The 26,217-nt window shown below is 40.3% G+C and overlaps 2 protein-coding genes across 4 annotated transcripts in view; one reads left to right on the top strand and one right to left on the bottom strand.

Annotated features, from left to right (window-relative positions):
* LOC117483328 (proton myo-inositol cotransporter-like) overlaps positions 1-19,894 on the top strand; it is an 82,063-nt gene extending 62,169 nt beyond the window's left edge. The window contains exons 5-10 of the mRNA XM_034131626.1: positions 12,789-12,952; positions 13,039-13,159; positions 15,455-15,580; positions 15,696-15,814; positions 16,714-16,866; positions 17,686-19,894. Coding sequence (XP_033987517.1) covers positions 12,789-12,952; positions 13,039-13,159; positions 15,455-15,580; positions 15,696-15,814; positions 16,714-16,866; positions 17,686-17,912 — 910 coding nt within the window. The 3' untranslated portion in view covers positions 17,913-19,894. The remainder of the gene's footprint in view (positions 1-12,788; positions 12,953-13,038; positions 13,160-15,454; positions 15,581-15,695; positions 15,815-16,713; positions 16,867-17,685) is intronic.
* On the bottom strand, positions 18,927-26,007 carry LOC117483327. 3 transcript variants are annotated; one of them, XM_034131625.1, is made up of 15 exons: positions 25,578-25,962; positions 25,440-25,479; positions 24,577-24,724; positions 24,072-24,204; positions 23,810-23,867; positions 23,492-23,603; positions 23,287-23,387; positions 22,828-22,955; positions 22,604-22,737; positions 22,350-22,416; positions 22,207-22,258; positions 21,924-21,951; positions 21,727-21,821; positions 20,312-20,912; positions 18,927-20,204 (listed from the first exon to the last, which is right to left on the bottom strand). In XM_034131625.1, the coding sequence occupies exons 1-15, from the start codon at positions 25,598-25,600 to the stop codon at positions 20,023-20,025; spliced, it is 1,902 nt and encodes a 633-aa protein (XP_033987516.1). In that variant the 5' UTR covers positions 25,601-25,962; the 3' UTR covers positions 18,927-20,022. The 3 variants fall into 3 exon arrangements, with proteins under 3 accessions (XP_033987516.1, XP_033987514.1, XP_033987515.1); XM_034131623.1 differs by having other exon boundaries at positions 21,727-21,951; XM_034131624.1 differs by lacking the exon at positions 25,440-25,479 and having other exon boundaries at positions 21,727-21,951; positions 25,924-26,007.
* Between the last annotated feature and the right edge of the window lie 210 nt (positions 26,008-26,217).

The following is a 26,217-nucleotide window of genomic DNA, read 5'->3' as shown; positions in this document are numbered from 1 at the left end:
AGGTGCATGAAGGCAGCAAGACACAGCTGATTGAGGGACGATCAGACACAACAGGTGTGCAGGACAGCTCATTATTATACTAGCATTTTAGCACTTCCAGTTCTCAAAGTCAACAGGTTGAGGCCCAAAATAAGGTCTATGGTTATCACAAGCTTACACAATATTAACCTTTTGCTCTACAAAATAAAATAAAAAAAAAAAAAAAAACCCAACTGGTGTATTTCTGAAGCTTTGATGTGTCTATATAAAGACCATTAAAGGTCATCATGCCGAACATTAGCAGCATCTGAATCTTTAAAAAAAACTAATTTAGACACAACAATCCCTTTAAAATGATAGCCTGATCTGATTTTATCCATGTTTTAGTATCATTTTCACCCATGTTTTGCTGTATGTTTGACACATTATGGATGTTTCTTCCTGAATTGACGTCACCCCTCCTGTGTGTGTCTTCTTACCTCTGTATGCTTTGCCAGCCTGTCTGTTTACCACCTGCCTTTTTTGTTCCCGTGTGAAGCTGCCAGATTAGCCGGCGAGATATAAAGGAGGTCCGGGGAGCCAGTAAATCAGCCGGGCTTAGAGACAAGCCCCCCTCTCTCTCTGTCTCTCAGCTGCTTTCCCTGATTAAACCAGCCGGGCAGCCTCAGAGAAAGGAAAAGGGCAGCGGGAGTAAGCTGGCAGACTTGTAAAAAAAACAAAACATTTGCAAACCAAACTAGCGAGCACATATTGTCTGTCTGTTACAGTCTGTTCTCTCAAGTTGGAGAATTGACAGGAGCGGATTGATGGAGTTCACAGATTTCTTTTTATGCCTCTGCGCAGGCGACAGACGTGGCCGGAGGCGGAATCTGTCGTCCTGTCAGTCCGCCCCATTTCTCCTGAGCACCATGTCTCAGGAGCGCCTGAAGGGAATAATTGTCTCACACTTCCACTTGGACTTGAAGGATGAATGATTAGATTTTAATGTTCAAAGGTAAAAAGTTGAATAGGACCTCACAAAACGTGTTTTTCAATCATTAATATGGTAGTTATGATAATTTCATTCAGGAAAAAGGATCAAGTGGTGACCTTTTGGATAGTAATGGATGTAGCTTGCAATTTGACTGGTTTGTGGATGTACATTCATTGTCAATTTTAGTGTAGAAGTATGTAGGTATACTTAACTGAGTGTTGCAAATATACCTAGAATCACAAGGTGAAATGCTATAATTTTATTACCCAAATGATGGACATTTTGTTTTTTTCCTGCAACAAAATCAAAAATAATTTGGCCTAGTTTAAAAGTTCTGTGTCTTTTTTTATTCTTGATCCCTATCTGCAGTTCACATGATTTTAATTGGGAGGCTCAGGTGCACAGAAAGAGAGACAGGCTGTAAGTAGAGCAAGGGTGTTTTTGAGACCACTCTCATGGGAGGGGTGTGAATCCAGTGGTCTCTTATCACACCGTGTCCCTTCATTTGAGCAGCATGACTAACATACATTACAGCTCATCGCATCAGTTAAACTCATCAAGTTATTATTTTTCCAACCTAATTAACAGCAAACTCTCCCAAAGATGCTGCTCAGATGATCAGTGCTTGCTCAGCTGCACACTTGCTTGCAAATTACACTTGGTGCAGGTCCACATCACACACTGGCATGCAAATGAGTTTCCTCAGTGGTGCCGTCTAATCACATGTATTTATGCAGAGAAGTTCAGATGAACTTCATCCAAACTTTACACATAATTAGCAGTGTGGGGAAAATGGCTATTTATATAAATCGCAGATGTAATTCATGTCACTTGGGCATCACCACTTTTCAAAGACTTACAGTGGGTTATTTAGAGAACTAAGAACATGTAGCCACTTACCAAACGCATACAAACCGTAATGCATTATAAGGTTATACTACATCGGGGAAGACTTAATGATTAGTGCATTTTTTATGTAAATCTACGGTGGCCAACAGGTGCAAACGCGTTAAAAACATTGTCGTTATGAGAAATGTGTTGCAGCTTCACAAACGATGCCAATAATAAAACACAAATATTTCAAAACACTTGCAAATGAAGAAAACGTAAAGGTCCCATGTCATGCTTTTCTGGTTATTACCCTTCCCTTGTGTGTTATGAAGGTTTTTCTGCATGTAAACGGTCTGCAGAGTCACAAACCCTCAAAGTACACCCTGTAGCGAGTAAAACTCTAACACAGAAAAGACCTGTCTATGCTGCCCCAAAACGCCTCGTTGGAGATTTCTCTTTTTCCATTTGTTTCTTCCGGGAACCAAAATGGACCAATCCGCGGAGCTTCTCACACACCAGGATCCCTTGGCATCACTATCAAACGCAGTGGGGGGACCTTTAGTGTACATTTTTCAACTAACAGGGAGTCCCATTGACTTGCATAGAGCTCCCTGGTTGGTAATAGACGAGTTGGGATCGCGGAGAAATGCTCTCCGCAGACCCATTCTCACAGCGTTTATAAACCTTTTTCTTACTCAATATCAAGCCACACTTATTGTTTTTACTTCGGCTGTGAGTGTTTGTGTGTGCTCAGGATGAGTTTCGCGCTGTCCCGCTGTATCGCCGACCCGGAAACCACACCAGTAAGCCAGCTCACTGAGCAGCCAGCCTCGCAACGTCCCGACCAATCAGAGCACACTGGGCTCACAGGGAGGGGGGGGCAGGAGCTCCAACAAGCCGTTTAGGACAGAGAGTGAATACACATACTATACAGAGATGCTGTATGAGAAACCAATGTGAGTTTGGAAAATTGCACAATATAAATCTATTCTAGTATACCTCAACAATGGAATTATGATCAGTAGAAATGGCCATGACATGGGACCTTTAATAACACACGCAGCATTTAGTAAACATTCACCAACTTGACGAAGCATTTTACTTACTAAAAGTACTGCAAATACAAAACGCTTCAAATAAAAGACATATACGAGGATTAAGACATAACATGACGATCACAATATGTTGAAGAGACTTTGATGTATATTTCATTAAAGATTTAACTTCTTATTTAATTTTAGGATTGACTGATGCACAGAGAAATGCTTTAGTCCTATCACATTAAATCGTGGGATGCTGTATCTCTGATTTGATGGTAAAAATGCACATTTGTTCAGGATATGGTTTGGGTCAGAGACAATATTGTTGGCAAGCCTCAGTATAATATTATGGTTGAGTCATGAAGCTGCAAAATGCACAGCAAGACACCTCACATTGTTCTTCTTTGTTTAAAGCAGTTTAGTTTGAACTCATATGTCAAGCTCAGTATCTCTGGACTCTCTGGTTGTTAGATGAATAACCTGGCTGCCCTTACACACACACACACACACACACACACACACACACACACACACACACACACACACACACACACACACACACACACACACACACACACACACACAGAGGTCAGCGAAGCCTGTGTGATGAGAGATGTATTTGTCAATAATACATCTCTCAGGATCCGATGAGGTGTCAGCTGGTGTGTCTGGTCTGCTTGTCTTTCGGCCCGCATGAGTTGGTGTCCCTGAATGTCTCCCCGCCTGAACTACTGCCACCCTTCCCTCTCTGTTGTTCAGGTCATAAATGTGGCACAGCAGAGGGTCAGGTGAGATATCTCCCTCCCTATTGGCCACTGGATCATTTTCATTATTATAACCACATCACCTATGCAAAGGTCAGTTGAAGAGGGCTGTGTGTTTGTGTGGATCTTTTTCAGGCAGGTTAGCAGAATCTGTTGACAAAGCGCAGGGGGAAAGAAAACGGGAAGAGATTAATTGAGCGGAAGAGGGCAGGAAAAAGAGACAGATAGGAAAGAGGGAAGAACAAGAGGGCGGATGGAGAGATGACAGTGATGGTGATGAGGTGGAGGAAGGTGTGGAGGGGGATCAAGGCAGATGACAAGCAGAGGGAGTCTGAGATAGATTTAGGAGGAAAGATAAAGGGACCAGAAATATTGAATACAAAAGAAAAACCCTGTGTTCTTTCATTCAGTGTGTTGCTTTCCCTTTGTTCGCTTTTATTAGCTGCGGTCCACTTCTTGTCTGTTTGGTATATGTTAGGTTACCTTACTCTTCATGGCATGAAATACAATTGGTAGGGAAATAAGGGATGAAAAGTTCAGGTGTGTTTCCTTGCCAAACTCCACAGGAAGTAGCCAGATTGTACTGGTCAAGATAGAGCAGTTATTGACCAGAGAATAATCCAGAGCAGAATAAAACCCTATTTTTAAACATAATATTGTAAAATATTTATACAATGAAGGATTTGAAGATAAAATTGCTAGGTACAGAACGTGAGGAAAATGTTTTGTTTTATTTTTTGTGCTAGCGCGATTAAATGCTACATGCTTTTTTGCCAAAAATATAAGACGACAACAGGGCTTACTATAATCCGATGAGTAAAATAGAATAACATGATTTTTATTAGCTTAAAATATGCAAAAGGAATAACAAGCTGGGACTAAAATAACTAAAATGGTTTGGAAATGTGGTATGTTTTAATTCAATTCTACAACCCACAGATGCCTTGAGAAACCACTCATTTTTGTAAATCAAGGTATTTTTCTATTATATTATAAATAGAGATGATATAGAATTATATGATGTGATATTATGAGTGTGTTGTCAGTTAGGTGTTTGACAGGCCAGTTGGCACTCACAGATGGTCCCACTGACAAATGTCATGTTGGAAATGTCACCAATGGTCACTCTGCTGGCAGGCCTGCCATTATCTGGCAGAGCCCACTCAGGCAGATCGTGCGCATGTTGAAAGAAATGCCAAAATCTGTTGTTTTTGATTGTGTTCCTGTGTGTGTTGGTATGTTTTCAAGCGTTCATAAACAGCTTCATCAATCCAACACCCGTCACTGTCTCCAATGGAGTCACAACAAGATCCTGTTGAGAAATATTATTATCGCATTTGCTTAACAGAAGGAGTGTAATTTGTGAAGCATGCTTATTCTTTAGATGCCATTTACAATGTGTATAATACAGATATTTGAGTAAATACAGACAATGGCTTGTATAGTATGGAAAGCAACAGAGAAATTACAGCCAATTTTCTGAAAGACTGGTCTGCAATTTATGACATACACATAGGTGTCTTTGCTTGTTGCCTGATTAGACCTCTTCTCTGTAGGTGTGCTTGGTTGACATCTCTCTCAGTCTCCTGTTAGTTTTGTTTGCACCATGTAAGGCCGTGCTATCACACCTTTTATCATTCATATTATGATTATGTGGAGTAAGTGCCTTCCTTTTTCACGGAAAGTCACACGTATACCATTTTTTTTTAATGAAAAGTGGCAGAACTCCATTTGGCTGCTATCACCGTCTCACTGGGACAATAGCAGAGCCATCATTAGTTTTATTAGTAACACCTGTGCCTTTCACCTGTGAATATACTGCCAGCATTGCTGTTCCTTCAGCCTGAAATATAATCTCTTAAAATCTCTATCTTGACAGTATGGGTTTCAAAATATGAAATACTTGCTTCTAGAAACTTTGGAGATGTAGTAACTAGTCTCAGGGCTAGCAGCTAATTATAACTCAGCCTTAGCACATGGGCGCCAACTTTACCATGTGAGCTGCCAACGAGCCCCGACTGCCTGCACTTCCCAAGTGATACATTTTCTGCCATTTAATCCTTATATAATATCTTAAAAAGTCAAAAAGCTTATCAGCTTCCTAACTGACAGTTAGCTCAACTTGTTAGCTCGGTCGCTAACGGGAGTGTGTTCAGTGTGTAGTTAATGCTCCAACAGAGGAGGAGTAAATAAAAATGGATGTTGCAACACAGCTAAGCGACGAGAGCTTCCTCCATTCTGTCCAGCTTTCAAAGGTCAACACTGTCAACACACTGCTCTTGTTAAGCCGTACAGAACTATGTGTCGAAGTGTGAATTCCCATTCAAAGCAAGATGTGATCGGTGCATAAGTGTTCTTTCATCCAACCCACACTGTGTCAGCAGCAGGCTAACCTACTTCACCCGGCTGTCTGACAGCAGAGATATACTGAACCAAAACAGTTTTAATGATGGCTCCATGGGAGGAAATCAGCAGTGTTTGTATTTAACGATTCATTCTTGTGTGAGTGCAAACCTTTCCTGTCTAGGGTGGAAAGTGTGGTCGACCTACCCTCAGGTCACCGGTAGTGAGCGATACCTCCGCACAACCCTCTGATGCAGATCCTTTAGTAAAGCGGCCAGGTGGTCCTCGGTTTAGCTCAGGGTGTAAAGGTGTCCATATTGTTTGTGGTGAATGTCTTGTCTCTGGCATTCTCCTGGCATCTCCCAAAGTCCTCCAAAGTGCAGGTGCAACTAATGAAGGCTAATGCAACAAACTCCCAAAGTGTGTTTTGACCATGCTTCTACCTCGTGTCTTAAAGTCACCTAAGTTGAACCCCTGATGCAAAAATAAGTGTTATGAGCAAAGTTTGGCATATTGGAAATACTGTCAATAAGTCAGTACACGGCCACACAGTAAAAAAAAAAAAATGTAAAGGCACATGCGCCAAAATTAACATTCGCTTCCCATTCTATCCGAACGAAGGGACAAAAAAACATTCTTGCTTTACTCAGAAGTTTGCCCGCTTCATTTAGGGCAAATCAATAAAATCATCTGAAACCAAGTTAACCCAAATATGATCTCACAGGACCAGTTTTGGTTAGTAAAATTGAGAGTTGTAAATGCACTGCACAACTGTCGCCTTCTTATCAGCGATATACATGTGTGTTCATTTTGCCTCTACTTGGGCTTTAGCCAGCAGATTACAAATATGTTTTCATTCTGTGATGATCATTTTGATGATAGACATCTGCTGATGTTACACTTGTTGTGTGTGAGTTCTGAATCAGATATCCAATCTGCTGTGGACCCATCGGGCTGAGCGTTTTTTGTTCCCGAGCATAGATGTGATGCGTTTGTATGCATTCATTTGAAAAATAGGCCAGTTCCCATGAGAGTCTCTATCTCTCTATCTCTGCAGCCACGTCTTTTCCTGTCTGTACATTTGTTCTTGTTTTCACACCCACCTCCCTCCTTCTCTATTTTTCTCCAACCATTCACTCTTCCTGTCGCCTTTCCATCTTTTTCTCACTTACTTCCTGCTCTCCCTGCCTCCTTCTGTTTCTCCGCTCTCACACCTCGTCACTTAGTTTCTTACTCAGTAAGTCGGTCACTCACACACACACACACACACACACACACACACACACACACACACACACACACACACACACACACACACACACACTCTTGTTCATTTTCACCCACTCACTCACCAACACGAACACTTACTTCCTCGCTCAATCTCCCTTTCTTTCATTGTTGCCTCACAGTGGATCCTATCTTTATTCATACTATGAAGCTACTAAATTAAATCAGCGCTCCATCTATAAGAAGCACTCTGTTCTGTCTCACAGGGGAAAACCTTCTTTTCAGTTCTGCTTCACACCCTCATACAAATATATAGGTTTGTCATCACTCACCATTAACTGCTTCTCTGTCAGTCAGGCACCCGTCTTTGTTTTGAAAGATCTTTACCAGGGTCTTTTTTAATGCAAGACTCATTTTAACCTACCTGATCTGACAGCATGTGCCTTAATCTTGAAGTGAGAAATAAATAAATGTCCTAATTTAAACATGATTTATTGCTACCTTTCTGCTTTAATCATTACCAAAACGTTTTACCTTCTGCCAAGCGTCATGGGAAAAATCCTAAAGGTTTGACATTATATGGGAAGAACTGCAAGTAAAAGTTATCTTTGTTGCATTATCCAATTTTGTATAGCAATTTTGCACAATGATAAGTAACAGTAGAGCAGCAGAGCCAATAATAATTCTCATAGTATTGACGAACAATCTTTGTGAGTGCTTGACACTTGCAGAGTACTTACTCTAGATTAGTCATTGTAGCTTTTAAAAAGCCACCAATGAAGTCCTTTAAGACCACATGGGCACTCCCAGGAGTCAGCAGCCTTCAAGATTTGTGATTAATGTGTCAATAAATGTCAACTACGAGTCAGCGGCCACCTCCCACCCCCACACATGTGAGATGGGCTAACAGCAGGGAGCGTTTGAGAGGGAGATGGAGTCGAGCGTAAACATGTCTATTATCTATTTGAAAGGGAAACAGCAATCAGGCCTGTATTCATTTTTGAGTATTACTTATTTACTCGTCCTTAGCAAACACTACTTCAGTTTTCATTAGAAATGTAATGTAAAACTGACGGAAGGAAATTGACAGTCTTAGCAACCACCTCGAGAAACACTCAATATTTGGCTGGTGTCTGGCTGTAGGGGTTTATCTCTTTCCACTTTTAACCAGTGATAGGTGTAAATGATTACCTGTCAAGTTAGTGACATGCGATACAAGAACTAAATACATAACGCACCTGTGAAAAGTGTATTTTCTCCTCCACCTGTCACTCTCTCAACCCGTTTGCTCCCTACAGATATATCTCTATCTCATATCCTCCCCCCCTTGAAGTGTCTTCTCGTTGCATCTGTCCTTCTCCCAGGCTGACGGCTGTGTTGTCAGTCACTCTTCTTTTTAATGTGCTGAATGAGAGGTTTGGAACGAAATATGACAGTAGTGTGGATCCATGTTTCCGTTTTCAGACCGGGGTAAGGGCCGGATCACACCTTCTCCTGTTGGCTTCGCACCGACGCTCCGCAGGGTCTCTTATATAAAAGCCAGTGGGTGTGTTTGTGTGTGTTTATAGGACAAAGAAAGATGACATCTCTGTGTTGCTCAGTGTGTGCAAGAAATTGAGTGAAGCTCCCATCAACCTGTCTGATGTGTCTGCACAAAGCCTCTGTGGAGGTCTAGTCAAACTTAAATTACTTCCATGCTATCTGACAATTACGGATAAGGGTGCTGACCTTATTATCATTGGCAGTGTTAATGATGGCGAACTTGGATTGAAAGGTTATTCTTCTCTCTGTAAATGGCTCCTGATAATAGCTGCTCATAGTGAGGGCTATTTTACATTATATTGATAAATGAAAAAATGGGTTGGTACTCAGGGATGATATATGATTCTGGTGTGACCAAGCCAAAAGTCAACCGTTTCTTTAATTTTCGATCAACTGATCAAATGTTTCCAATTTCATCTTCTCCCAAAGGTTAAGGTAATTGGACCAAATCTAATCCTGTCACACCACTTAAAGGTGGGGTAGGTAAGTTTGAGAAACCGGCTCGAGATACACTTTTTGTTATATTCCATGGAATGCTCTTAACATCCCGATAGCAATGAATATCTTAAGTGCTTTGACAAAAAATCCATAAAAAAATGTCATCTGTGGAAGCCGTAGTACTGTAAAAAGCACGACCAATCATCTGAGTCGGCCCGGCTAAAATAACTGGATGGCCTACCTGCCTGGCAGCCTTCCATCTGTGCACAAACTTGTCTCGTGCCCTCATTGGTCATGTGCGCGTTCGTGTGTGTTGGAGGAGGGGCTCTGTAAGGAAGTGGCAGATTTGTTCCGGCTGTGTATTTTCAAATTCTAGCGCACTCGAACTGGTTTCTCCAAAATTACCTACCCCACCTTTAATAGTTCCACTGTGAACATATTTATCAGATATCTGAGGTATTTCTCCTACTTACATTTGCTATTGATACAAATTAATTCTTCGTCAATAAAAACATATATTTCTTGGCGTTATATCAGACAATTGCAACTACCTTGGAGGACTGTTTTTATTCAGGTCCTGCTTGGCTGCCTTGGAGTGTTTTTTTGTCACTTTGGGATGTGTGTTAATAGTTGACAAAAAGGGAAGTGGACCCAGAGATGTCAGTTGTATCCCTGTTGACAGCTTAAACCTGTACGCTTTGAACAGAAACGTAATGAATGTTATCAATATCAGGGAGAGAAATACAATAATAACAATAACGACTCAAGAAGTTTGACTTATTGCCAGTTTATATCACCGAATTTAGGATGCAAATCCAACACTTTACTGTCAGTCAAGTTCCAATCACGAAGAAAAGCAGTCATTATAATGCTTATTTTCCTAAATAATTTGCAGACAAAGCTGGTCCCAGAAATGAATCTGCCATTTTGAAGAATTTTAACAACAAGCCAAAATAAATACAGTGAACATCTTGCACCACAATGTCCTGTGTGTACTCATTATAATGATGCATTGTCATCAAGGGAATCATTTCCACAAGGCTTCTCAACAGCACTTCTTCTTGGATTGATCTCTTGTTCCAAAATGTCAGTTTGTTTCCAACAGTATTTCCCTCCACGCTGCGAGATGACTTGCAAAAAACAAATGAACGGTAAAAAGGCAAACCTGATGCTCCTTGCAGATGACACTACATATCTTTTTTTCAAACTTCCTGGCGCAGTGGTCAGTAAAATGATCACTTTGTTTCAGCAGGCTGTTATTCACAGTTTTTTTTTATTCAGTGTGTGTGTGTGTGTGTGTGTGTGTGTGTGTGTGTGTGTGTGTGTGTGTGTGTGTGTGTGTGTGTGTGTGTGTGTGTGTGTGTGTGTGTGTGTGTGTGTGTGTGTGTGTGTGTGTGTGTGTGTGTGTGTGTGTGTGTGTGTGTGTGTGTGGTGTGTGTGTGTGTGGTGTGTGTGGTTGTGTGTTGTGTGTGTAGTGTGCAGGGAGCTGGAGAAGTGCAAATGGAACACAGCAGACCTCTGAAAAGTGCTTTTAAACCCACTGCTGCTCCAAAATCACCTCATTTCTTCTTTGAGTGTTCTTAAGTGTTTCCACATGCATGTATTTTTGTCTTTATAAGTGCCCATTTAGTACATGCATCTGCTAAAGTATAAAAGTTTGCAAATTTGTATAAAACCATCTGTAGCTTTTATCCCCTGCCAAAACGTGTGCTATTGTAGATCAAGCTTTAACAACCAGAATTTAAAATCAACTTCCCCTCTGAGACTGGATAGCATGCCAGAAAAGTAAAGAGTTATTATGCAAATCCCTTAAATTGAATGTCTTTGTTTTTGGGAAGATAGAGAACAAGAGAGTGATCTTTCTTTTGAAGAGATGAAAAGCAGTATTCTAATTTATCTTTCAAGATACAGACAATGCGGGACACTTTTACCATTATTTTATTTTTGGGAAGTAATCATTCTCCATAGGTTTAATGTGTGTTTTTAAATATGGCTTGTGTGCATACCTTTGTGCGTGAGAATCAAGCACATCATTTCCATAATGGCACGTTAAACAAGGTCCTTGCAGGTGCATCTGTCTATGCGGCCATTATGTTTCCATGTTTCTTTCCCTAAATTATACTTGCACGTTATCATATTTGAAGGGGGAAATTGACCCCGTGCAGGTGTCTGTATCGTTGACCGCAGACTGTTTAGAGTCTTGTTGATGATGATTGCAGGTAATCTGCCTACGTGGAGCAACATGGTGCCAGCATCGCATCTAATTATACTGTTTGGGAACAGACTAGCAGAGAGAGTGGAAAGAGAGGGAACAAAGAGCCATTGAAAGACATTATTTATAGCTAATTGCTAACTGTTAGATGAGTGGCTGGTACTCAAGTAGAGAGGCTGTGATTGGAAGAAGAGTGCTTGGCTCTCAAGGATAGTTTGTGGTTGACTTGTCTCGACTAATCATGCCATAAATTAGAATATTTCGAGAATGTTTTTGCATTATTTATTTGGTAAGAATAAGTCTGGAAGCGTTGTTAGGCCTGCAGACTTTTTTGGGTCGGACCCACTTTACATTTGACTTCTCAATAAAGTGGTTTAAAGCAATAATTTGGAAATCTTTACCTGCTTTTTTGTGATGATTTTGATAGCATCTCATGTTGTTAGCTAAATATGATTTTTAATAATATGCCATTAGCTGAAAAAGATGAAGACTGAAAACACATTAAGTAAGCTAAAACAAAAGTGTAGCTAGCTACTTCCCCATGTTTCCAGCATTTGTGCTAAGCTTTTTTTAATTTTTTTTATTTAACCTTTATTTAACCAGATAAAAGCATTGAGATAAAATCTCATTTTCAATGCTGACCTGGCCAAGAAGGCAGCAACGTTACACATAACACATAACACAAACATATAAAATACAGAGAACATAACTAAGAAAACAAAAGACGAAAAAGCAGTCACTACATTGTGCACATTAGGACAGTAAGAAAGGTACACATACTTATTACTGCAAGAGCAGCTGGTGGTAAGGACTTCAGACAACTTCAATTTAAAACATGCTATTGAGACAAGTGCCCTCAGTTTTAGGCTTGATTGAAGGTCATTCCAAGACCAAGCACCATAATAAAAAAGACTCCTTTTTCCAGCCTCAGTCCGCATAGCAGGCACCTGCTAACAGGTTTATAACTCTAGCTATATCATTACTGAACAGACAAGACCTGTCAAGATATCAGATTGTTACTACATGGTAATTGTAGTCAAACATATTCAGAGTTACCAAATTAAATCGTTATTGAACAGACAAATAACAATATGATTTTGCGAGGCAGTAGTAGCCACACAATGTTGTAGCTAGCTAGTTACTGCTTCACTTTATCATCACTTAAGGTGTGTGTTGGGAGACAAACAGAAACTTCATTATTAGAAGGATTATCTACAATATAATCATATTTGTACCGCTAAAATATTATATTTCCTAGAAACTCGGTGAGTACAGTGTTACCCTAAATAACGGAAACTGGCTAACAGCTAAGCTGGAAATAGGCTATCCTTAAATGTTGCTGTTTTTGGGATCTTTGCAGTTTTAGACCTGACATGTAGTTGTTTTAGTGTCACAACAACAGTTACTTATTCATTTTTTTCTGTCTTTGTGTCCCACAGGTACTACAGCGCCACAATCCTGCAGATGTCAGGAATTCGAGACGACCGGCTGGCGATCTGGCTGGCTGGGCTCGCCACCCTCACTAACTTCCTGTTTACCCTGCTGGGAGTGTGGCTGGTGGAGAGGGTGGGGCGCAGGAAGCTCACCTTGGGAAGTATCATAGGTAATTCCCTCATAAGCCCACATCAGGTGATTAGGGATGTCTGCCAGTCATGTTTGTATGTAACATCTTTATTGTTTTTCCGACAGGTACATGTTTAAGCTTGAGTCTGCTGGCCATTGGTTTTCTGATGTCTGCCCAGCACAGTCCTCCTGTCACCTTTCACCCATTGGACCCGTCTATGGCCAACTCTACCTGCTCCAAGTACCAGTGAGTATACCCACAGTTCACTACAAAATTCAACCAGCTACACTGTTAATGGAAACCGGCTTCTCTCTTAAAAACACCTGTCATCTCCATTTATTAGAAGCTAATTCAAATTGATTAGTTAAAGCCTGAAATTACTCCCACTGCTACTTGCCATCCCAGAGATATAAAGTTAAATTGAGCTTTACAATTTTCAGACATGAAAACAACTCAATAAGCAGGTGTCCAATGAGGATTGAGTAGCACACATGTTACAAATTAGATCATTTTAGGAATGTGTGTGTGATTCAAAGAGTATTCTCTCCACCAGCTCTTCACTGGAGTTAATATAAAGTGTGATTGTGACATTATGCACAGGTCTAGATGGAAATAGAGAGCTATGGCAAGACCGCTATTCACCCCAGCGCACTTCTGGTCTTTGTGAAAGCACTCAATAATTTGCAGGGTCACAACATCAATCCAGAGTGCAGGAGAGCACACTCACTGGTGGAGAGCTTCAGAGAATGAAACCCCATCACAAAGGACATTTGCTGTTAACTTATTGCAAGTTTTGACACATATTCACGCAGATCTTTTAGGGTAAAGTTTGTGGCTGGCTAAGATACAGTATGTGCCCATTAGGAAGATCAGTTTATATCACATGGTTTGTATATTAGATGAGATAAGGCCTGAGTCATATTATTTATCAGGGATTTACTAGTTTAAACAAATAAAACGGTGGGCTGTCATGGAAACAATACTGTCAAGATTCTGAGTCAATATTGTAAGTAAAACTCTATAAAGTCATCTCCCGATGCTTGGATCAGCTACAATACACTTCATTGTTGTCATTAGCAACAAAAGGCAAACACACAAAGCACAGAGAGTGTTTTCGTGTACGCCAGAGATCAGATGCCTCCGTGTCCCAATTTACTCTCACTTACTCGGGCACAAGATGAAACTCATGTGTAACGACGGTCTTTCATCACAACAACAAACAACGCCTAATGGACTCGCTGTCCGGCACCCACACGCTGTAACACACACACACACGGAGGTAATTTGAAGAGATGAGTGCTTTTACCACACTGTAGTGGCTTCATTGAGTTCACTTTACTCCACATGAGCCCACACGTGCCCTCGCTCACCACGGCTGAATCTAGGACCACCAGAGACACTCACCAGCGGATCAGACACCTCATTTAAGGATGTATTCAAAAGGTGTTTCGGGTAGGATTTGACTATAGCTTACTACCCTGGAATGACACAGGCATTTAGATGTTTTTCCTTTTAAATAAATAAGTCTACATTCTCAATGCTATCTTCGTTGCTTTAGCTATTTCTATCTATTTCATTTTTAGTTTTGCATAGCACATTCAGTAAATAGGTCCTTGAAAATTGATAACTACATACGTATATTTTGCTTGAAGATAAAGGCTAAATCCAGCTATAGGTCATCACGAGGTAATACATGTAGACGTAGAAGACATAAAAATGAAGAAGCATTGTTCTTGTTTTATATTGTGGAGCTAAATCTTTCCAAATCTAATTTAAAGCTGCTTTGGTATCATTTTGTACAGGGCAGCTTATATCTGTGCAGATAAACAGTGCTTAATCCATCCCTTTGCACACATTATATGTTAGCCAAAGGGAAAACTATATAGCTTTATTCATTTATAAAAGACCAATATTATACACATGTTCTAATTGCATCCTTTAAATCTAGGCTGAGTTGCTGCGTGTCTCTCCTCACCTTCCCTCTCTATTCACTTCTGCTTGCCTCTGGTACTAATACATGGTATGATTTTCGTTTGGTTGACCTCAGTGTGAAATAAGAGCAAGTTGCCCTGCACACAGGGAGGCTGCAGCCTGTAAAAATAGACCTGTGAAACAAAACACACATTTCGTGCTCTCCCATTAGCATCACAACAACAAACTGTTATAAAAACATAGTGTCCCTTGTGAAGAAGGTGTTTGCTTCTTACATGTGGATTGCTTTAAATAGACTAGCAGAGGGATAAGACAGGGTAAAGATGTAAGGATAGTGAATCCAACAGTATTTAGCTTTTAATGAAGATTCATCACTTCCTGCAGTCCTTTTTTAACTTCATTTGTGTAATGAGGCAAGTCTCAATTCAAGTCTCAATTCAAGCGGTTGAAGACCTTTCCTATAACCCCACTTTGTGAAGTAGAACAGGCCAATAAGTGGTTTTTAGTTTAGTTTAGGACTGCAACTCAATACTTGGAAAATATGTATGCGAACGGATTCATTGATTGACCGTGTTCAGGGTAATTCAAGTTGGCGTGTTTGGTTTGCAGGCTGTGTGAGCCATGCATGCTGGACCCTGGGTGTGGGTTCTGTTACCGTGAGAACGTCTCAGCGCTCCTCACCTCCTCCTGTGTGCCAGTCAATAAGGCCTCCACGGAGCACGCAGCATGGGGCAGGTGAGTCACAGGATGCCGAGAATGGAGTGTGTGCGTGTGTGAAGAACGTGTGTATTATTTATATATTTAATGTTTTGGTTGAATGTGAAATACTAACTGTTTCTTCCTCTTCCAGATGCTCCAACTCCAGCCTGATGAGAGATCAGACCTACTGGGCCTACAACTACTGCCCCACCTCCTACTCCTGGCTGGTGTTGCTGGGTCTGATGTGCTACCTGGCTGCTTTCGCACCAGGTAATACATCGAACCTGTGATTGAGGTTCACTATACTGTATGTGGTCCGACTGCTATGTTTAGTTGCATTCTTTGTCAGATATCTTTATGGAAAGGCCTCTTTACATTTTCCTTTATCCTCTTTGTAACAAGTCACATGACCCAATAAAAAACAGACTTCACCAAGCAAAAGCGTTTTATATCTCAGTGGGGTACCCAGTGCCAAAAAACAAGCACTTTTAGAGGACGTACATTGAGGGTGTCCAATGAAATTGTACAATGATTACATAATTTTGCAGGCCAACCCGGAACTTAGCATTCAAAATACATGACGGTTGCAGCGCTAAGCTAAAGGCGGCCTATTTTCACCGTGATGATGTTTAGTACTCTTATTTAGCCACTTATAATAATAATAAATAAATTGCTCTTTTTGTCATTTCACAGTACAGGTACTATGTAACGAAATTGTTCCTCTGCATTTGACCCATCCTAGTGTTAGGAGCAGTGGGCTGCCATTATGTCCGGCGCCCGGGGAGCAGTGTAGGGAACGGTGCCTTGCTCAGGGACACCTCGGTAGCACTTGGTCTTGCCGGGACTCGAACTGGTGACCTTCCAGTTGCCAAGACAAGTCCCTATCGACTTCGCCACCACTTGTTATCAACCACCAAGCTCAGACGTCCATCAGTGCGGTTTAAACTGATATATTTTATGTTGTGAAAACCTTGTATAAGCTTATTGACCTTATTTTGGCAAACTAACCAGAAACTCAATTAAAAAATGTTGACTGATAAGGGATCTCCGAAGTGCTAAAATGCTTACTCATTTCCAGGTTGAGGACTGCACCACTCAATAGCCCAATTGTAGCTACTAAACTTTCCATAGAGCCTTAACCTAACCCTGTAAACGTGTCTCTCTTTTAGGGATGGGCCCGATGCCATGGACCATCAACTCAGAGATCTACCCTCTGTGGGCGAGGAGCACGGGGAACGCCTGCGCAGCCGGGGTCAACTGGACCTTCAACATCCTGGTGTCTCTCACCTTCCTCCACCTGGCTCAGTACTTCACATACTATGGTCAGTTGCTCACCTGCAGAATTGTGAACAAACCATTTACATTTAGACTGAGCTCATGTAATTTCAATCATACTTAACAGTCCAGCCATGAACACCTTCAAACCTCATCCAATTCTATCAATCCTTATGCAAGCCTCTCAGCAGATCTTGTGTAACACCCATACCATACATCCTCCCCTCACGTCAAAAGCAGCATGTCGGTGACCCCGCTGATTGATTCCCCGATGTGTTCCCAACCTTTTTCTTCGAGCATACCTCCTCAGTCAATGTGGCTCAACAACAGCATGTGGCCCCCTCCGATGGGAAGGAACTGACCTTTGGTGGAGCAGGAGATCGATCCATCAGGGGTGATTGTAGAGGCATCCTGAGATGCAGCGGGTTAACGGTCGATTTGATTTGTGAACAAATAATTGTGGGCACTTGTGAACAGTGTCAAAGCTGAGGAACATAATGCCTCATCCATTTAAACGGTATTTAGCATAAAGCACTATTCAAAATGTATTTCTGCTTTGACAAGGGGAAAAAGAGATAACAGCGTTCAGGAAATCTCATTAACCTCTGTCACTGTGTCGCTATGAATACTTCCATATTGACATGTATGGAAAATCGTTAAGGAAACAGCAGCATATTTAAACACTTTCATTTATGAGCTCACACATCTCCATATGAATTGTGAGCCTTCAAATGGTAGCTGCCCCACACTGTCACCTCCAGTGTTTCTTCTTCTGTGTCTGAATGAAAACACGTCTCCAGGAAGCTGAACAGTGTGTTCCTTTTGTCTGTGATTGACGGTGAGTTATTTGGTCTTTATCTTCCCAGGAGCGTTCTTCCTCTACTCCAGCATGGCTTTGCTGGGTTTCTTCTTCATCTACGGCTGCCTGCCGGAGACCAAAGGCCGGCGTCTGGAGGAGATCGAAGCGCTGTTCGAAAACCAGCTCTGTTCCTGCGGCGCCTCGGACTCAGACGAGACACGACAGGTGGAGTACATCCGAGTCAAAGGTTCAAACTACCATCTATCGGACAACGACGCGTCTGACGTGGACTAGCGAGAGTTAGGCTGTTTCTTTAGCTTTGCTTATTTCTAAAACATGCAACTTGTAATGTAATATTTGACTGTTTGTGTGTGTGCGAGCTGAGGAGCCACTGGTTACCCGTCAATATGAGGTGAAGAATCACAGTTTCAATGAGAAAGATGAGGGTGAACTGACACAAAATCAGGTGTCAAACCCACAAATATCTGAATTACCTAAAGTTTAAACACTGCCTTTTCCGCACATAACTTGGACAGGAAACATCCATTTACAAAATAAAAGGGACACTTCCTCTCTTATGAAGTCCACCGAAAAGAGGCTGCAGCTCAGTATCGTACGATGTTCCTAATATTTTGTACATTTGTTCACTAAATGTCATTTATGATTAATGTACGTACAGTATACAACACAGCAGTCCTACAGCATTATTTCAGTTTCCGTTGAGAATCCATTTAAAGAGTTCCAGTAAACGTGGTCTTTTGTTGACATGACAGCAGTTGTGACCTATTGTAGATCTATAGTACCATTATGCCTTTCTATATGAAACACATCTCAGTTACATGTTGTGTTAGCTTGTAGCATAGCACACTTATGTCAGCTCCTGATGATAGTCTGTGCTTTGAATATTTTTTTATAAAAAAGCCAACACCAGAGATGTACAGTATATATTGTCAGTCGGTGCCTAAACAAAACCACTCACCAATCTAGTAGCACTGAAATGAATACAAATTCTGTTGCTATAGTTAATATTTATTATTTTGTATTACTTTAGCATAGTATTTTTAAAGTTTCAGGCCGGCAATCCTGTTGCTACCCTGACTTTAAAATGATATTTAACAAAATATGACTGTCTCCATGTTATAAACCTAAGTATTAAACATGTATTGTCCAGCAAAGGAAGTGTTAGAGTTTATGTTTGAGACTTTACGTGTATCTTTATTTATTTATGCCAAACATGATAATATTAGTGCCTGTGTATTGTGGAGGTCCCTGGACGTCCAAACCCCTGAAGTCGATGTAATATTTCAAGTTGTTGTAATTATTTATTTATTTGGCGTGTACATATTAGCATTTCACCTGTGATGAAATGTTTTGTTTTGTAATCATTTCATGTTTATGTTTTTTTTTGTCTTCCTCCATAGCCTAATGTACAAATAGCAGAGCGCATAATGTACGTTATTCTCGTGCCAGAAGTCAAAGCTTTAGCGTAACTTGCAAATGTTGCTTAGTAGAAAAGTGTAAAATGGTGTGAGGTTACACCTTGTTAGTCAAATACACGTAGGTTTCTGTGTAGCAACAGCAGTTTAAACGTAGACTACAGAGTGACTTTGTGAAACGAAATAAGTTAATAAGTACGCTGTGAAGGACAGTCTATTATTTTTGACACGGCGGTCCAAACCCATCATAGATTAATAAAATATAAAACCTCTTTTTAATAGACTTTTCAAATATCATCAAAGTTGAATGTTAATTATTTTTAGTATTGTCACATTAACAGATGGAAAACGATGAATCAGTATAGAGGAATTAAAATGGCTAACGTTTAATAATGTGAAAGTATTAGTGTTTTATTTAGATTTTCTGTGTGCAGGATGAGTCGTCTTAAAACCACACAAGCTAGTTTTGTACTGAAAGTATTAACACACACACACACGAAGCTCCACAACACACATATTGTGTAATTAAACAATTTACCTTGTGTTAAACAAATATTTAGCGTGGTTGTTTCTGCTGTTACCCCTCTCCTCTAGGGGAGATTTATGTGTACTTCTGGTGAAATCTTTGCAATTTTTTGCTATGTGAACCAACAATGTGTGTTTCTACAGTTTACGAGGAACTACAAAAATACCAATTAAAAAAAAAACAAGTGCTGTATAGTATATTTGATTATTGTTCAAGCTGTACATGTTTTGCTAGAGTTTATATTCTATAAAAGATGAGTATCTTCATGAAACACTGGAATATGTATAAGGGGACGGAAATAAACGGATGAATCAGAGTAACGCCTTGGGGCTTTATTTCACAATGTGTCTTAGAACAAACACTTTGAATACGCTTAAATAAACGGTTAACGCTCTTGAATAAATGCACAGAACAGGCATGTTTTCTTTCTGCTTTCATGCATCTACATCACTTTTTTCCTCTGTCTGAGCAGGAGCAGTATGTCCGCTATTTCCTGAAGTGTCTCTGCTTCTTCTGAGAGTCTGTTAGCCCTGCTGGCAGATGTGACCTCCTCCCTCGATTCATTAGAGAGGTCCTTCACCAGGCGGCCATTTTCCTGTCGCTCTCCCTCATCCCCGCCCTTACCTGAATCAGAAACAAGAGGAAGAAAACGTTCATTTCTGTCTTGTTCAGTGGAATGTAAATAATAAGAAATGTATATAAATCAAAAGGTCTAAATTCTGACATTGTACCTCTGCCATCTGTCACGCTGAGAGCATCTAGAAAATGTTTCTGTAGGATCACTTTCCCATCAATATTGTTTATAATGCTGCTGCCTGAGAGGGAACCAGCCTTGGGTTTCTTCTTCACCCAGGGCGTGAGCTTCTCTCCACTTGTAGCCTTGCCTGTTGAAGCAGTGTGTGTCCTCTCTGCGGCAGCGTCAGTCTGCCTCCCTGTGGGGGGATGCTGCACTGACACATCAACAGGTGGCACACACCAGTTAAACTCAGCGGTTGCACCGTCTTCAACAGCGCTGCACTGAGTCTCAGCGTCACATGTCACAGCAGCAGTTTGAGTTCCAGCGTCTCGAGTTTCATTGGCTTTTTTCTGGCATGTGCACATCTCGGAGCACTGGGCTTGAGGGGAAAGAACTGGGGGAAATGTGTTATCCATAAGTGTCTGTTTATCTCTGAAGCTTTGGGGTTTCAGGAGCGGGGTGAGGGGGCGGGGCTTTATGTGCCTTTGTTCTGGATTCCCCTGTGAGACCGGGTTTGGGTTTAAGCTTTCTGCACAACAGGCCGGGTCCATATACGAAGAGGAAGCCTGGAGATATGGCTGACAGCATTCTTCCTCCTAAGACACAATTAGAAAGGGAAACACAGCAGTCACATTATCCCTGGGTTAATCCAGTGCATCATGGGAAAAGCAATTCATCAATAGCATTGGGCACAGAATATTTTGTTTTGTTATTAAAGTGATAACTAAAGCTGACATTTGTGGCCTGGGGGATCCTTTGTATGCAAGTATTGCAATTGATGGTGTTGAATAATGATGATCTTATAAATATAGCTGTGGGGATGTTCACTTCTTCCACTCTTTGTTTAATCAAAAGTAATACAAGTTAGTTGTCAAATAATAAAACAAAACTGAATAATAATATTAGGACTAAACTACTGTCCGGACTAAACTACTGTGGCTTTTTATTTCTTCTCACTGCATTTTGGAACTGAAATATTTAAAGGAGCCCTATTGTGCTGTTCTCGGGTTTCATAATTGTGTTGTGTGCCTCTATTGTGACATGTTTCCATGCTTTTATGTTCAAAAAGTGATTTATTTTTCTCATACTGCCTGTGCTGCAGCACCTCTTTGGTGATTGGTCAACAGCTTTTATGTCCCACCCCTTAGCCTATCACGTACAATTTGGTGTAACTCTAGCCAGGAGCCAACAGGAAGGGAGAATAACCTAAAAAGCATAATAGGGCCCATTTAATTAGGTTTTTTATTCGTTTAGCTCAGTTATGTATTTTAACATGTTCAAACACATCTTAATGTAATATATAACTCTTAATGTTTTAAAATGTTTAAAGTAGATTTATTCTGAGGTGAATTTGAAGTCCCAGCACACCAGCAAGATGTAAAAAAATTCACCAAGTGTAACTTCACTTACATCATCTGAGTCTGAACTGAGGTAACCTCTCCTACAAGAGTAACTTGGCGAGTATTCACAGCCATTCATGAGGACATTGTTGTGTTCAAGACATGCTGCAGGAGTGAGAAAGAAAAAAACCTTTTCAATGTATTGTCTTTTCTCTAGCATATACACAATAAATGGGAGGCTTAATTGGAGGTGCTTAAGAAACTTACAAAAGTTCATGTCAGTGCAGTTGGAGAACTGTGAATGAAACAGAATTAACATGTAAACTGCATCTGCCTACACTGTGCACAGTTCCCATATATCCCTCTATCAGGAGACATTGATAGTTAGAAGCTTGATACAGCAGATGATTCCAGAATCAGTTCACATTTTTTTAATTGTCCAGCAGATTTTTATGGTTTAAATGATTTTAATTTGTGTAGGTTCCACAGACTGTAGTTACAAACTCTACCATCTGGTGGCGATAAAGGGCCACTAACTAAGCACACTCACACGTATGAAGTCGCTGTCCTCCACTTCCATACACTGAGAGTCAGGGACAGTTCTGATAGTGAAGGAAAAACATAACAAAATAGTAAAAACATCACATATCAATGATAAAAGATGTTTAATATAGTTCATGTGTGAAGACGTACTGTGAGGATTCGGCTGGTGTTTCGTCTTTCAGATAAATCTTTGATGGACCTCTCCCGTAATGAGCAGCTGGAATGAAATGTCTCGTTAACCTCAACAAGAAAGCCATTACTTTTCTTATGCTGCATTTTAATTTTACCATGGTTATGTACTTACGTTTGCTTTATCTATTTAATGTCAGCCTAATTTAATATATATATAGGACAAAAAAAAGATTTCTGATTCTGATGACATGTACGTTTTAAGAAGTGTTCACCTTCTTCTTCACATTCTTCAGTACTGAAGCCTCTGAAGACCTCTCCCTCAAACTGCTGCTCAGTTTCCTCGCCCTCTGGTTGGTTGAGGGAGAAGGAGACATCACGTCTTGCTTGGTCCATCGCCTCTGTGTTACTGGGATAACACACATGAGCTTTGAGTGCTACAAAATGATCAGTTATTAAGAATTTTAAATAGTCGATCAACTTCTAGTATAGTTCTCACTCTGGCTTTGGACTTCTAAACAAGACTTCTGCGGCTGTGGGGGTCTTCAGCTGGTAGAGAGGGGGCTTTGATCCACAGGACCACGAGATACTGTCTGCCATTACTCTTGGCAGGCAGAAAGGCTGAAACTAGCAAAATAAATTGTATATTAAGTAGCATCCTGTCAGGAAGGCACTGTCATGCAAACCTTCACAAAAGTGAGGCTAGCTCGTAGACAAAGCTGTGTCTAAGATACTACTGCTGACACTTGGAGAAGTAGATCCAGCATTATTTAATTAAGTAGTATAGTTTGTTGCATTTTGTTCACTGTCAGGCAGTCAATGCAAAGCCTATTAAGCTCCATGTGGAGTTAAAGGATCACATGTCTATGTAATAAAAGCAACTGTAACCATGACCTATTGTGATGACATTTAATGTGAGATATATATATTTTTTTAAAGAATATTCTCTTTTCCTTACCTTAGTCTGCTTCAGCCCTGAGGTGTCCCAGGGTGGGGGGGAGCAGTGGGGAAGCTGCGTCTGTCTTCTCTGCTGGAGGTTCATCTGCAGGGGGAATAAACCTGAGGAGACAGTTTGATAAGACCTAAGTTGACTGATATGCACAGTTAATAGTGTGTCATTTATTTCATTAAAATATTGTTTTATAAATAAACTGCAACACCACCTTGGCCTGAAGAAGCTGAGGAGGTGGAGAAGGGGCTGAGGGGGTTGGTGATGGGTGGAAGATAGTCAGATGCACTGTTGTCTGAGTAAGCTGACTCCAGCACTGGTGACAACTGGGGACAGAGCAGTAAATAACGTTTTACGCCAGAGGGTCCAACTATGATTACATTTAACCCCACCTGCATGTTTTTGGACTGTGGAGAAAACCAAACCAAGCAAAGTCAACACAGTGCGGTTTATGCTGTTTGGCAACAGTGCAATGACATTACCTTTTCTAGTGCTAAGAAATTGCAACATGAATAGCTGGAGAGTGACTAACCTGCCGACACTTGAAGCCTTGTGGAATAACATACTTTCTTTTCCTCGTTCCTTGAACACTAGACATTGACACAGAATATAAACAATGAATGTTGATAACAACTGACTGTATACAGACAAAAACCACAGATTGGACTTTTAATTCATATGCCATATGAAGTTGGACTGGGACAGTTTCTATAACTTGTAAAATGTGCTGTTTGGACCTTTTATTCTATATTGATCTGGGTGATGCGAACAAAATGAAATGTAACCAGGTCTACCTGTACTCAGGTTGGCCCTCGACAAGACTCAGCTGTGAAGGAGAGCCCGGGCTCATTGGGAGAACCAGCAGCTCATTTCTCTTGTGCTTGGATCCTCCTTTATAGCTGCCAAGAACCGCCACTTTTGGAGGATCTGAAAAACACATTATCTACTTACATCCTTTTCCATACGGACTGATGAACATAGGCATTGGTAGATAGATATAACTTTAGTCATATGTTCTGTATATACATATATAAGCCACATATTTGCAGAAGGGTTATTTGGTGTTTAATAATTTTGGAAAAACATATACTGCATTTCTCAATTAACCCTTTGCTAATACAGTTTGTTACAATGTCTGGTAGTTTTCGGACATTAAATAGGTTTGACATAAACACTATAGGAGAGGATGGGGTTACACTTCATTATTTTCTCTGGAACTTGTGTTATATTTTCTCACTTTTTGCCTAGTTTGAGTTTTGGTAACTGTAATTATTTACTTACATAGTTGCTACTTCTCACCTGTAATTTCTTTCTTTGAAGCAATCTGGTTGACGATAAATAATGTCACCAGGTCCATGCTCCCAGCACTAGTGCCTTTTGGAGATGCAGGTAGAGCCATTCCCAAGTTTTTCAACTTCTGTTGCATTTTCCTCTTTTCAAAAAACTCCTGAGTAAAAGAGCAAACCAAGAACATTACTGTAGACTAAGACAAAGTTTAAAACTGTTGTCTAGTGTAGTCATGGAATTTGTATTTAGCTGTCTCCAGTGTTGGAAGAAGTACTCAGAACCTTTACTTAAGTAAAAGTACAAATACTATGATCTTAAAATACTCCACTACAAGTCAAATCCTGATTTCAAAATGTCATATATGTAAAAGTACACAAGTATTAGCATCAAAATGTACTTTGAGTACAAAAGTTAAAATTACTCATTCTGCACAATTGCTAATTTCAGAATTACATAAAGTACAGGAGTATTATCAGCTAAATGTATTTTGAGTATCAAAAGTACTTGTTATGCAGAATAGATCGTTTCACAGTGTTATATTATTATCCTGTGTTTACTTGTAAGAGCATTTTATTATTGTTTATGTGGACAAAATGTAGATATGTAAACTACTGTAGAGAATAGTAGTACAGTTGTATATAATATGCATTATACCATATCTATCAAGTGTTGTTATATACAAATAAACTAATAAAATAAAATAAATGTAGTGGAGTTAAAACTACAACATTTGCCTTTGGAATGTAAAGGAGTAGAAGTATAAAGTGGAATTAAATTAAACTACTTAAAGTAAGTACAAATATGCTTTAAAAAAGCACTTCAGTACAATACTTGAGTAAATGTCCTTAGTTACTTTCCACTACTGGCTGTCTCACCCTCTGCTTTTTTGCATCATTCTTCACAACAACCCTGTTCCTGTAATAAGAATCGTTACAACGTTAGCGTTACCTAACTAACGTTTACATTAGCACGAACATTAATGGTATTAGACTGAACATTTCCCCCTCTCTTACCTTGAGCCCCCGACCCAATTCATTTTGAACAGCTGTATCTATCAAAAAACGAACAGTGAAACAATAAACACTATACTAATACCAGTGTAAAAGTTCACATTGGTAAAGCTACGTTAGCTAGCTAAATGTTTGTTGCTAGGTAGATATGTAACGTTCGACTAATTAAGTAGGTAGATTTGCACGAGGAACAAAAACTATACTGTCACGCGCCACTTAAAACATCCTTATGAAAAGGTGTAATAATTCCTTGCCCACTTTTGTTACATTTGTAAGCGGTGTATTTTGCGTACAACGTTATATTTTTCTGAATAACGTTACATAATGCCTGTCCCATGACATTGTTTACCATCAAACAAGGATACCGCCGCCATGCAGTAGAAACAGTACAGAGTCAGACTGTACTACTTTTTGTTCAGTCCAGTGACGCAAGTTGCGTTTTCTGCCGCTGGGGGCATGACCAATAATAAAGGAACTGCAAACGCGTAGGGCGGAAATAAGGAGCGTCAAGTCACTGAGAAAAACTACAGTTATTCAGGAAGTTAAGCAAATTCATGTTAGAAGCCACGCAGTTGAATCAGAGTTGTATAACATTGTACTGCAGAGGAAGTTGACCTTCAGCTTTTATTTTGAAAACGGTACA

Source organism: Trematomus bernacchii, unplaced genomic scaffold (assembly GCF_902827165.1).
Source record: "Trematomus bernacchii unplaced genomic scaffold, fTreBer1.1, whole genome shotgun sequence".
Lineage (NCBI taxonomy): Eukaryota > Metazoa > Chordata > Actinopteri > Perciformes > Nototheniidae > Trematomus > Trematomus bernacchii.
This window is presented reverse-complemented; position numbering and strand designations above follow the sequence as displayed.